This window comes from Haliaeetus leucocephalus, unplaced genomic scaffold, assembly GCF_000737465.1.
Source record: "Haliaeetus leucocephalus isolate CR32 unplaced genomic scaffold, Haliaeetus_leucocephalus-4.0 Scaffold395, whole genome shotgun sequence".
Classification (NCBI taxonomy): domain Eukaryota; kingdom Metazoa; phylum Chordata; class Aves; order Accipitriformes; family Accipitridae; genus Haliaeetus; species Haliaeetus leucocephalus.
The window spans coordinates 980,444-993,669 of NW_010972831.1; the positions used below are offsets into that span (position 1 = coordinate 980,444).

At 47.6% G+C, this 13,226-nt stretch overlaps 1 protein-coding gene across 1 annotated transcript in view; it reads left to right on the forward strand.

The window, feature by feature from the left end:
* The first annotated feature begins 508 nt into the window (after positions 1-508).
* Positions 509-13,226, forward strand: part of CAMKK1 (calcium/calmodulin-dependent protein kinase kinase 1, alpha) — a 62,029-nt gene continuing 49,311 nt past the window's right edge. Inside the window, exons 1-2 of the mRNA XM_010573509.1 lie at positions 509-961; positions 12,262-12,309. Coding sequence (XP_010571811.1) covers positions 509-961; positions 12,262-12,309 — 501 coding nt within the window. The remainder of the gene's footprint in view (positions 962-12,261; positions 12,310-13,226) is intronic.

Genomic DNA, 13,226 nt, shown 5'->3' on the forward strand with positions numbered 1-13,226 from the left:
CCCTAAATGGCTATGGATTTGTTGTTATGCTCATTGGGTTTGGATACGTACCAGAAGCTCTTGTACCCTATAGATAAGAATTCAAGAGGTAAAAAGTTTGACCCTTTACCCTTGGCTTGTTAGGAAGCTATACTTCTCTCTTTATTGTAAGCTCTGGTTGACCGTTGGTCCAGCTACAGAAGAAGTTCTCTTTAGCTGTGTCACTTGTTGCACATCAGATAAAAATCTCATCTTTATCACTTTCATATCTAGCTCGATGCTTGGGTTTGCCTTTCCTGCTGAGTGTTTGCAATTTGTTAATAGCCTGTCAGCGTTTTGCCTTCCGTTTCTTTTACACTGGAAGAAGCCAGCGTTTGTGTTGAGTGAACATTATTATTCGGTTTACCTCTGTTTGTGTTTCTTTTTAGGAATTTCATGGAGAGATTCCTTCATGCCACATGCTGTCTGTGAGTGCTAGCATCGCAGCTCTCTGCAGTGCCATCTGAGACCATACAAGTTGGACGCAGTGATGGAGGACTCTCCAACAAATGCCATGGATGATTGCATAGACATGTGTTGCAAAGACACGCAGACTGAGCTGGCAGAGCGGGTAGCAGCCATGGATGTGGCTGTTGGCCCAGACAGAAGTGACCAAAATGGTGAAGACAACACTGAAGAAAATGACACAGTCTTTTCTGATAACATAAAAGACGTCCAAAGAAATGGAGTCAACAGTGATGTGGGAATGAATGAACTGCCTTCCCAAAGGTCAGAAGATGCTCACTGGAGGCATGTTCCCAAGAGACCTCCCACTAGACCCGTCCTATCAAGTAGGAAATTGTCTCTTCAGGAAAGGTCATCAGGAGGTTATTTGGCTTCTAGCAACACTCCAGGTTATGGTCCTTATGCCACAGGACCATCGCCACGTATAATGAGGAGACCAACGATAGAGTCCAATCGGGTCTCCATATCAGATTCTGAGGTAGGCGTGTTCTCCCCTATAATTGTGGTGTCAAGGTAAGGTAAGTCTTTCTTAATTGGTAACGGGAGTCTTCAGTCTTTTGGAGTAGTAGATCTGAAAGCACCACTTTTTTCTAAGGTGGAGGGTGGGGGCAGGGGGGGGGAAATCCCTAAACCAGGGACTGTATTCGTGTGGAATGGCTGAACACCTTTGTATCTACCCCCCAGACCTCTGCTGGGTGTAGCCCTGGTCCTGACATTGGCTCCTGCAGCCCCGCACCTGCCTGGGATAGTCCTTTGAGGGGCCAGGACCCTCTGTGTTGTAGCGGTAGCATGCAGAAGGCCTGTCAGGCTGTTTAGAGAGAGGGCTGTGGCCAAATGGCTTTGCTCTCGTGTCCCTGCTGTATGTGCCCTTCGGGATTTTATCAGTCACGGCAGCTTTGCTGCTGGTATTTTACGGATTTAAGCTTCTGGAGATTATGTATCTCCTATTGTATTTTGCCATTATTGAAGGCATGATTTAATTTTATAAAGAGCTTAAATGCATTGGTGTTTCCTACTCCTGTCAGGATTTTCCTTTGTCTTTAAAGCATTGGTAATAGCAGTGGTAACGGCGGGCTGTGACCCCCTCTCGTTCAGAGGAGTGTCTCAGGGTGGCTGAGGTTGTTCCTGCTCGTCCATCTTGCAGCTGCTCTCCCAGTACCAGACCTGGGCTCAGACCTGTCCCAGAGGTGTAACATGCTGTTAGTGGTCAAGTGTATTGATGGAAGTGGCTGCTGGTTGCAATTCCCTGTGTTGCGCCAGGTGGGGAAACCTGTCCCTGTCTGCTGTCCTGGGGAAGGACCAGAAGGAAGGCATCTGCAGCTGCAGCTTTTCTTTGCAGCCTTTCTTTTCCACCAGCATACATGCTGTGACGTGTTGTCACAGGGAGCAGAAAGAGGGGCTGCTCGGACCACGCTGCCTGGCATTGCACTGAAGATGCTGAGCCTGCAGCAGTGCATATGAGAAAGGGGCATGCAGATCAAACAGACTTCAGCAGGGCTTACTTTGAAAGCCAGGCATGATGGAGGTGGTGTAAATGGGTGGTTCCTGAAGGCAAAATGTTTTGTAAAATGCTACTGGCTGGGGAAGGATTTTAGGTAGGGAATGGGCTGTCTGGAGTACTGGAGAGGGAATGTCATCTCTGTGGGGCTGGCAGCTAGTTCGGGAAGGAACACAGGCTCACACCTGAATTATCCCCCAAGCCCAGGCTGTGTGTTGCCTGAGATTTTTATCTGCTATTTGTGGAGGAAAAATCCCCAAGTTTTCCTTGCATCACCATTTGTCTCCAGATGCTCACCCAGTGAATTCACCTCTGCTGCTGTGCCCAGGCACTGAAGCAGGACAGAGACAGCAGCTGGGGGCTCAGGAGCAGCGTCCATCTAACTCTTCCTCACCTAGGCGATGGGGAATATGTTGCTGAACATGGCTCTGCCCGTGCCACTGTGACAATATGTTGCTCTTGGGCACTGTGCTGCTCCCAGCTGTGATGCCTAAATCCCACCGCAGTCCCGCCCTGTGTCGTAAGGGACCGAAATCACTGGAGTTCAGACTTTTGCCAGTGTGGGTCCAAGTGACCTGGAGCTTAACATCTGTGTGGCTTCGTGTTTCCCTCCTGAAAAGTGGGTGTTTTCCCCTTGCACATCTGAGAGGATGGGTGCTGTGCACAGGCAAATCAGCTGTTATCCTCTGGGAAGTTTTGCAAGTCACATTAGCTGTAAGATGGGTCGTGGCATCCCCAGCTGATAAGAGGATATCTGCAGAAGGTGCATTGCAGAGATTGCAGCTTCTTTGACGGCAGCCGTATGCTTTAATAAGGGAGACGAGGAGGGAGAGGAGCCAGTTCTTGGAAGCGGACGTGACTTGTGTGCCAGCTCTCCCATCCTGCAGTACTTTGACTGTGCCAGGAGTGAGGCTTGTCTGAAATCTGTTTCAAAGTAACTGCAGTCGAGTGTGACTAGCACATTCCCATCTGCAAGCAAATTCAAAATACTCTGTCCTCTTCCACAGCATCTGCATCCTGGGGAGCAATAGTTACTGCCTTGGGGTAGGAAATGCTTAGTTTGAAATGCAGATGTGGAACCCTTCATTTCCCTGCTCCTGCAACAATTCTTTATGCAGTACTGTGTTTTTAATGGTCACTTTGATATAACTATTTAGAGCCCTGCTCTGGTGCAGCCCAGATGCTTAACAAAGCTGTGCTCATTGGAAACCATCATTCATATTAATGGAGAATTGCTGCAGTAGGAGGGGGAAGGGAGCCCAGGCGAGAGCTGTGCACGTTTGGAGGTGGGTGCTCACCCTTGCAGTGGTGCTCCCGGGAGCTGTGCTTCATCTTCCCAGCTTATAGAGACAGTATCTGTATTCTGTAAGGAATAGCAAAAGGACTAAGAAGATGCATGCTTGTTTATAGGATAAAGTTTGAGGCTGGCCACTGAATGATGAGAAGTAAATGTTAGATGTGTGACAGCAAGGTGAGCGTGCAGCCTGGGTGCAGTCCAACTCCAGCATCCTGCATATGACCTACCAGTTGCTGCTAAGTGGTTGTTGTAGGGTTGTTGTGCTCATGGCTGTGAGAGGCACTGGCAGTCCACATCTGAGCTATACAGCTGACTAAATACAGCAGGGAACTCAGAAGACAAATGGAGAGCAGATCGTCTGTTACATACATTTGCTCAGTACGTTTGCTTTAAGCAATTAGCAGATCCTTGCATGTGGGCAGGGAAGACTGAGCAGAGCCAGGATGTAGGGGCAGGGCTTCTAAGATTTATGGGGGACTCTCTGTTGAGGCTTGGTCCTATGGGGGATAAAATAACCCTGTGATGAGAAATACAATTATGGCGTACTTAGCGGCAGCTGCTGTCATGTTTTCTGTTGATCATTTTGATACGAACACCCTCAGTGAGCAGGGAGGCTGTAGGTCACTCTGACAAGATCCAGCTCACTAGTCACGGTATTGCCCCTGGTCTCCCTGCAAATGACTCTGACACATCTTGTTCTAAGCAAGCTGCACATTTGTACTCTAGTCCATATCTCTCACCTGCTTAAAGCTATTTTGGAGTTGCTCCTTTCTCCTTGCATTGAGTATCTGGCATCATCAGACAGTGCCTTTCAGGTGGTAGGACATTCATTGCTCCAGCTTGTGGCTGCTGCCCGAGTGAGTTAGTCTGTGCAAAAATGAAGATGAAATTCATGAGCATTCAGGCTTTATCAGTGGCACATGTGCAGGCGTCATCCATCAGGAGCAGAGATGGTTGGCACAGCTGCATATCAAAATTTCCTGTGCTATGCTGATAGCCACCTAGGATTGAATCTGCTTTCCCTCTCCAGTGATAGCAGGAGTGGTGGCTCATTGCCTTGCTGTCAGTTGTTCTGTATCCTTGACTGATCTGGAGAAATAATGGAGATGGGCTATGGGGAAACAGAATATGGGGATAAGGCAGAGGTGAATTTTCTGTTGTTCTCTGCTGAATTATGGAAGAACTATGTGTTCAGTTAGAGAGGCACTGCTGAGCTTTTTAATGCTAGTTTAATACTTGTTCACAGGCTAGGAGGAGAACTTACATTCAGGGATCAGAGGGCCAAGAGCTGAAGCTGAGCCTGTGACGCTGCAGGGGGATTCACCTGGTGCTGCGAGCAGGCAGTGAATCATGCTGTCCTATCCCCCATGACCAATACCCCAAATGCCTGCCTTCTGAGTGGAGTTTCTTGGGTTTATTATTTAGGAAGACGATGGCTCCTGGGCCAACATGGCTGCAGCAGAGCCAGGGCTTGTTGTCTTGCACAGAGGCAGTCCTGATCAACCAAGCAGAGCCAACAATTAGCTAATTGCCCTGGGACAAAGAGTTGGCAGCTGCTGGTGTCTTGTAGCCACTGCTGACAACTGGATCTGCAATATTAACTCTGCAAGAGAAGTAACCAGTTCTGCTCGCCTGACAGCATTACTGTGTACTTAACCTGTTCTGTTGTATCTTTATCAAAATTGATCTGTAATTTTAAAAATTTCCTGCTTGTTCCCCTCGTTTCTTAGATTATTCATGGACTATGGCCTAGAAGGTCCTTTCAGCACCACCTTCTCTGGTAGGAGTGCCCGCTAGGCTCTTGGGATTTCTGCTGCCTTTGCTGCCCATCAGTGCTTTTCTCTAACAAGGGAATGGCTTTGTCTTTAGCTGTGGCACAGAAGTGATTCAGCTGAAGCTACTAAGGGTACATAATGCTGCAGAGCTGAGGCACAGGCCCCAGAGTGTAGGTTACTGGCCCATATTGCCTCTGTTGGTGTGACATTCCCAGCTCCTGTTTGGTGCTGGCAGCATGGCGAGACGAGAGGGCTTTCCTGGGGCTGCTAAAAGCAGTTTCTGCTTTGCTGCATGGTTGATGCTCTGGTGCTTGTATGTACCAGGGCAAGGCTCTCTGTGAACATGTTCATACAGACCGATGGGCATCTTGTCGCTGTGTTTGACAGAGCTTGTCCTGCCTAAAATGGCAGGGCTTGTGTCTGTGAAAGGGTAGAGGTGCTGCTTGCTGGAAAGTGGCATTTGAAAATGTAATGCTGTTTTTTTTTTGTTCTGCCATCCCAAACTAACCTTTTTAGGTAGACAAGAAAAGTCTCACTTGGAGAGTAGCTAGAAGAATAATAAAGATGTCTTTTTCCAGGCTTTCTCCCCAGCCTGCCAGCACAGTTAATTGCTTTACACTTTCTCTTCCTCCAGTCTCTTCTGGCTGAATCGTCCTTTCTTTTTCACATGTTCCCTTTCTCACCCTGCATCCACCCACTCCCTGGCATCCTGGTTCTTCTAGCCCCGGCATCAGTGCGGTCTCTCCAGCCTCTGGGATCAGCAGGAGGTCGTTGTAGCTCCTGTCGCGAATAAGTGGTTTGGGTGACTTAAAGAATCACAAGGGTATTAAAGGGTATTAGCAAAAGTGTTTTAATAGGAGTTTATAAAAGCATGACTTCACAAAGTTAGATGGCAAGGTTCACTCTATTACTTAATACGTGGATGAAGGAAAGGAAAATCAAGTTAGAATCAAACTAGAACGATTTATATAGAGACCGAAGATGCAAAAGGGTAAAGAAGACCCTCCCGTTGAGTCACAAGGTTCAGAGAAGACCCCCTTGCTTTCTAAACTCCTGATGGAGCTTAGGTGCAGCTAGGTCCAGTCTTAGTCTCAGACCTGGGCAACGGTTTATGTCTAATGTAAGGAATACAAAGAGTAAGGAAGACCCTCCCATTGAGTCACAAGGTTCAGAGAAGACCCCCTTGCTTTCTAAACTCTTACTGGAGCTTAAGTGCGGCTGGATCCACTCCTAGTCCCAGACTTGGTCAACGGTTTATGTCTTAAAGGATTATGTGTGTAGCAGCAGTCTAAGGTTCATACACAGTTTAAGGTGGATCACAAGATTTAGCAGCACTTCATCATTGACTAATTTAACATTTACGAAGTGATTCAGTAGAATTTACTAGAATCACAACAGTGATTTAATTATAGATTCAAAATGGCAATATTTATACTATACTTGCTACCAGATACCTAGGTCAATTCACACACACACATGCACACAGACACAAAGATACATACATAAACAAAGGTATACCTGTTAAAAATTCCCCTTGAGTGCAGTGAAAAATTCAGTTCAAATGTCTCTGCATTTCTAAATGGGTGAGGGTTGAGCCTCAAGGAGTGAAGGGTTTCTGCCCAGGTCCTGTCACCAGCTTTTGGCAATGGTCCTCCTAATTTCACAAACTGGAGAGTTGGCAAGCTCTGAGAGGTGTCCCACTCAGAGAGCAATGCTGGTCGCAGCCCACTGCGGTCCAGGAGAGCTCAAAGGACCTCACTTAGGACCGCTGTTTATAGGTTCATGAGATGACTGGCTTTAGTCATCAGCAAATTACTGGGATTCTAGTAGCACTGGTACAGTTCCAGTTGAGCTACAGTCCAGGTAAGGGATGTTCCAAGGCTGTCAGGGGTTGACTAGTTATTCCCGCTCTTGTTCCCTGCCTCAGCCAGGCAACAGGAGTTCTTGGTACGGTCAGTGCCTCTTTCCACCTTAGCTACGCAAGAGTTCCTGGTATGGTCAGGGGACACTTAACCGCCCAACTCATTACACAAAGGCCAAGGCCTAATGGGAATTCCTGAGATCGTAGAATGGCCAGGAAGGAAGGGGGGGAATGCACCACCACAGCTCCTCGCTGCCTGGGCAGCCCCACACGTGGTGGTGGTGGGCTGGGGCTGTGTGTGCTTTAGCAGGAGTGGAGAGGATGAGTCGGGCCAGTGCGTTCTCCCTTCTCGGTGCTGCTGCTAGCCCAAGCACGCAGGGAGGAGGACGAGCTGACAAAGGGAATTTTCCTACCCTTGATGTCCATGGCTTATCCCAGAGGCATGGAAAATAAATTGCTGCTTTGTCCTTTCTTTCCTTTGCTTTCCACATCTTTATCATAGGCCTCCTGCTTGTTTGCCCAACTGGTTTGAAGCAACTGGTATCAAGAGCTGTGAGAGGCAGTGCTTCAGTGCCTGCCTGATCCAGATCTCGCACTTTTCCAGTCTCTGGGAGCTGCCCAGTTTTCTTCAGAAGGTCATGATTTCCTTGCTGTGCACAAACGTAAACCCAGGTGGGACCAGGGCAGTGGCAGGGACTGTGTTCCTATGCAGCTTGGGCTGGAGCACTTCCCCTTCCAGCCCCACAGTTCCCCAAACTAATTTTTTCTAGAGGTCTTACTGTGGTGCTCAAACTAGAGCTCTCTTGAAAAGATCAAAGATACTTGGAAAACATTTCTTCAAAGAAGATTCACCCCCAGGCATTGGTAATTTCTTTTCCTTGGATTAATTAAACTTTATTTAAAAGTTTTCACTTCCAACTTGTCTGAGGGCAAGGTTTGAGGGAAGGAGAAGGCCAAAGCTGGAGTTGCAGAGGGGCTGGAAAGGGGGCTGCCTTCGTCCCACTGGTTCCAGCCCCCTTTTTTTCTTCCAGCCACTCTCCCAGTGATACCCCAGGGACCCAGCAGGTGCCCAGGCTTCTGTATCCAGCTTTGGAGTCTTGGGTGGGTGAGCCCAGACAGCAATGCTGAGCCTTGGTGTTGTACTTTATGCCCACCTGTGGCCAGTGCTCTTGCCAGCAGCTGGTTGTGGTGCTGGGCTTCCAGTTTTGCACTTGGTTTTAGATGTTGTTTAAAAATCTGTTTATTTTTCTAAACTCCATGAGCCCTGGGCTTGCTATGTGTCCTTCTCTGTCCCTGAACAACTTTCTAATTTGTATCCATTGCTAGCCCTAATACCCCTTTTCTGGCTTTTATTTTCATTTTGTCTGTTTTTAGAACTGCTTTCACTTCCCCTTCCAGAGTAGTTCCCATTTTTCTTTTCCATGCTTCTCTTTAAAGTGTATCTCTGAATTGCTGAAACTTGTCATTCTTTTCAGATTGGTGAACTTGGCTTCTTTTAGGGGGCAAAATTCTCCATTATATATGTATGTATGTAGGCAGTCTGATTGTTTTCAGAAATGTCTTTCTTTGGAAACTAGCTCTGGCTCTTCCTTCCCATTCCCATGTCCTCCTCCTGGACAGCAAAAGCTCAATTCTCAATTTCTCGGGGTTTCTGTCACCCAGCAGTGGCATTTATGGAATTGGGCCTGGACTCTGGACTTCACACCGCTTTATGATTTTTGATCAATTTTTATTTTCTGTGGCATTGATTCCTCCCTTCCCTCTCTTGCATAATACTTTGGACATGTTAACAAATGGGGCATCTTGTTTTTTAAGGCGGAACAATTATTGCACACTGGGACAGACACAGTAGCCTGATTTGCTGACAGCTTTTCATTAAAGCATCTCATTAAGGTTCTTGCTCTGTTCATGTTTATCAGCAGTTGCAAGTATATTGGCGTGATGAAATCAAGAGGATTGTACAATGTTATCTTTAAGAAACACTTGGCCCGAGATAGGTGTTTCTCTCCGATAAAGGAATAGTACAATTATCCCACTTCCTGCAGGAGAACCAAATAACATAATAAAAACCCTGCCAGTCTGCAGCAACACGTGGCAGGAGTTGCTTGAGCTGTGAATTACGGTCTTTCTACAAGGAAAAAAAAAAAGGTAGAAAGCACCTATAATCTGGTTTGATTTTTGCTGCGTTCAGCTCAAGTGCTTGAAGCATCGCAGAAGCTAAGATGATAGTGCTTCTCACCAGTAATTATCTGAGTGGAGAGTGATGGAGGTGTGGATCAAATAGGGATGCGGCAATAGCACATACAAACTCTCAGAGGCTGTGCTGCAGACCCTGTCATTGCCTTTCCTTCGGACCCTCTCTGGATGTTTCCATCCCAGTATATATCCATCCCTTTTAAAAAAACCATTCCCCAAAGGTGGGTGTCCTGGCATTGCTCGCAAGCTCCATTCAGCAGGAGTGAAAGACAAGAGAGATGCTTCAGGTGATTGGTCTGGTGTGGGATAAGAGTGGTAATTTCTAGCCAGAGGTAAGAGGGAAGGTGGGAAGTTGATGGTCAGAGTCAAAGGAATTGATGCCTCAGACACAGGGACAAGGCATAGCCCCTCCTCAGTTGCACTAAATACTTTGTAAGGGGTTTTGCCCAGCTGGATGGACTACATCCTGCACAAAGGACTCTGCTCCTTCAGGAGGAAGGGAAAAAATGCTGCCGTGCCTCCTTTGACAGCATGCTGGCAAGAAACAGCAGCAAACTTGGTGCTTTAGAGATTCCACCTTGGCTTGAAACAAGGTACCAAAAAGTCTATGGCTACATGTAAAACGCTGTATTGTTCAAGTAATCCCTACTCCAGGGAGGAGGCCTGATAACAGGACCTGGTCATTGCAAGTTTGCTGGTTTGAAGAGCAGGAGATACTGAGGTGGTTGGAGGCTTTCTCAGAGGGGTGGTCACTTTTCCTGCCTGTCTCAGCCACGCTGGTGAGCGTTTCCCCATCTCTGCAGCACTGCAGTTTTGCACAGGACAAGGCGAAGGGTGCGAAGCTGAGCACTGGGAAACCCAGGGCAGGAGACATCAACAGAAAACTGTTCCTGCTTAATTTGTGAAAATCGCCACGATGCAAAGCACAGCCTCATGCTGGGAAGTGAATCTGCTGACACAGTGTTTGCAGGAGAATTTGTCCTCCACGTGTCCATACTCTGGGTTCCTGTGTGCTGTCCCCTCCTTTGGGGAGGGGAGTCCTTTCTACAAAATTCAATGGGATTTTTCTTTTCCATGTATTTCAGTGGCCTTGTGCTTTACATCTTGGCTTTTGTTGGGTCATGCTCTCTCCTCTCTTGTTGCTTCTAGTTCTGATGGATTGGTTTTGGCCTTTGGAAAGATATGTGCTTTGCTAGCAGCAGAGTTAATACACTTCTATGGCCCCATTACTCACAGTTGGCTCTTCTTGCCTGTCAGGGTGGTGGAAAAAACTTCCTTCACTGGAAACAAGATCAAGATTTAAATCATTCCTTGTATTCCTGACAAACCACTGCTTGCAGGCTTTAAAAGTCATCAGTTCCCGATTCCTTTATTCTCCTTCACTGTGATGATCGCTTGCATTAGTGTTTTCTGGTTGGTGATGGGGAAAAGTCAAAATTATCATTTACCATATCCATGCTCTAATGCAGCTCAAGAGTCTCAAGTGTTGCTTTCAATGGGGATGCTGCATGGGACTGGGGCTGTAACACCCCCTGTTCTTACAGAGACTGAAAGCATCTGGCACAGCTTTGCTGTCCTGGTGCTGCTTCTGTAGATTGTAGGGCTATTTTGAGGTTTATGGGAAGGCTAATCTACCTGTCTGCATGTTTTATTTCAGCTTTGTTCCCAAAGAAGTGCCTGGTGCAGAGGCTGGAAGTGAATTTCCAGCCTGCTTTAGTGCTTGGCAATTTTGGGGAGAAATACTGTGTTCAAAAATGCTGTCTGGGGGAGTGTGTCCCATCTAAGGCGCAGCCCACACCGTGCGCTGTGGTTGGAAACTCCCCCCTTCCATCATCCCACCGAGTTTGGGGCTCTCCCCTCCCCTGCAATGCAGTGAAGTGCTGTGTGTTAAGTCCAAACCAAGGCAAAAGCCACTGCAGTCCACCCTCCATGGTGCCAGCACTGCAGAGATCCCTGCAAGAGCACCCTGACTCTTTGCCAGGAGCTATGCATTGCAGCAAGGTGTGTGCTGTCCTCCCACGGACCCTGTCTCAGTGGCTGAGCCAGGCAGGTCCCCTGGGTGCTCCCCGGCAGCCGCAGGGAGAGCTCGGTGCGGGCAGTGCATGCTGCTCATCCTGCACTGTTGGTCTTGAGCCCCTCAAGCTTCTGTGGCGTCTGGGATTTTTTTCTTGTAATTAATGAGGGGGAGGGGGTCAGCTCCAAGTGAAGTGGTGGAGGTTTTGCTGCTGCTGTGGAAGTGTTTCCCTTTAGGTAGTACAGTACTAAAGGAAGGGTGGATTTAACATCAGATGACTGCGTGGCTCTTCTGTTCCGCCTTGCTTTCCAGCAGTCAATGCCTGTGGCCACCATCACTCTCTGCACTCTTCCTCATCTGTTGAGTAACTCAGCACCCCATCATGACATCCTTGTCACAGCTTGCTGGGTGTCTGCATCCACCACCTTCCCATCTCCTGGGGTTTCAGTGCTGGATAGTTTGCAAACAGAGATCAGATCTCCTTAGGGGTGATTTGTTTTAGCAAATACTGTATCAGCTTAAGGGAATCTACTGTTGTTTGTGTTGCATAGCAAAGGAGCTTGGCTCCATGTGCTCTCCTCAAAGAGCATCCCATGATCCAGGTGAGGGTTCCTCTCGGTGCAGTCACAGCTTTCATGCATGGCCTGCAGAGGGTCCCTGTCTTTGCCAGGCTGATGTTGGGAAGGGCATGGGCTTGTGCTGTGACCCTGGGGCTGCCATGGGTGCCTGGGTGCTGGGAGCTGCCAGGCTGTGAGACCCCCGTTGAGTTGGGGACAGGTGTTTTTCTACTTGGTATTCAGCACAGTCCAATGTAGATGGTTAATGTAAAGAGGCCAGAAGCTGCTGTCAGCCTCATTGGGCTGAATCCGGAGTGATGCTGGGGAATCGTGGTGGAGGCGGCCTCTGGTGTTAAGCCAGCGTAACCCAAGTCAGAATTCAGCCCATAATTGCTTTGTCCTGGGCTGTCAAAAAAAAAAAAAAAATAAAAAAAAATGCAGTGCTTATAGTGCAACATATAGCAGTTTAAATGAGATTTAGTCTTTCATTATTCAGCACTCTGCCTCTACTTGATACTGATTCAAACTCAGTAATTTCCTTTTACCAATACTCTAACTTTGTTCTCCTTTTGATCTGCAGGACTGCGTGCAATTAAACCAGTACAAGCTGCAGAGTGAAATAGGGAAGGTACGTTATTGGAGCTCATGTTTGTCATAAGCAACCTGCATGCACACACACAAGTATGGGTGGAAAGACTGTGCCAGCCCAAGGGATCTTACTGGCCAAGACTCCTTGCAACTTGTGTTTGTTTTGGGTTTTTTTTTTCATTTGTTTTTTGCCTTATTAGTTTGAGCAAGTTTTGTTCAAGGTCAGAGTGGAGCTACTTCCTCTGAAATCTAAATTTATTTTCCTTCCCTCTGAAGGTGGTTAAGCTGGCTCCCTTCCAGGGTGTTTGCTTGCCAAATGTAACACTAAGAGCCTTTGATGCATTAATACAACCCAACAAGGAAAGAAAACCAAAAAAAGATCAGGGCAGGTGTATGGTCCCCATCAGGACTAGTTTAAGTTTTTAAGTCCATGAATTAAATGCTAGTTTAATTCTAGTCCATGTTTAAAAGCTGCAGAATGATTCAGAAGAGATTCCTCCAAAGTTATTTAGAGGTCTGGGCTGGTGAGCAGTTCAGACACCTGCACATTTGGACGTCTGCCACCATTGCAGATGGGTCCGTGGGTGACAGTGCTGTCTGGAAGCTGTACCTACCTTTGCAGTTGGAACACTGCAGTCAGAAAGGACTGCACCCTGAGCTGCAGAGACCTTCAAGATCTTCATTAGCCCAAACTCCTCTCCAAAGTGAGAGGCCCCGGGCTGTGGGAGGAGGCACCCTTCCTGTGTGGGCAGTGGGCTGTGTGTTTGGCTGCTGGCAGTCAGGGTGTAAGGCTAGAGATAACACTGCTAGTAGTACAGCAGATATCATCTGAATCTCACATACAGCCTCAGACCCAGTTATGGCTCTTGTCATTGGCTTAAGTATGTTTTAAGGAGAGTGTGAGGCCTTCTCTCTGGTGGATTTGCCCCTGCCTCCTCTTTCCCTGTGGGTCACAGT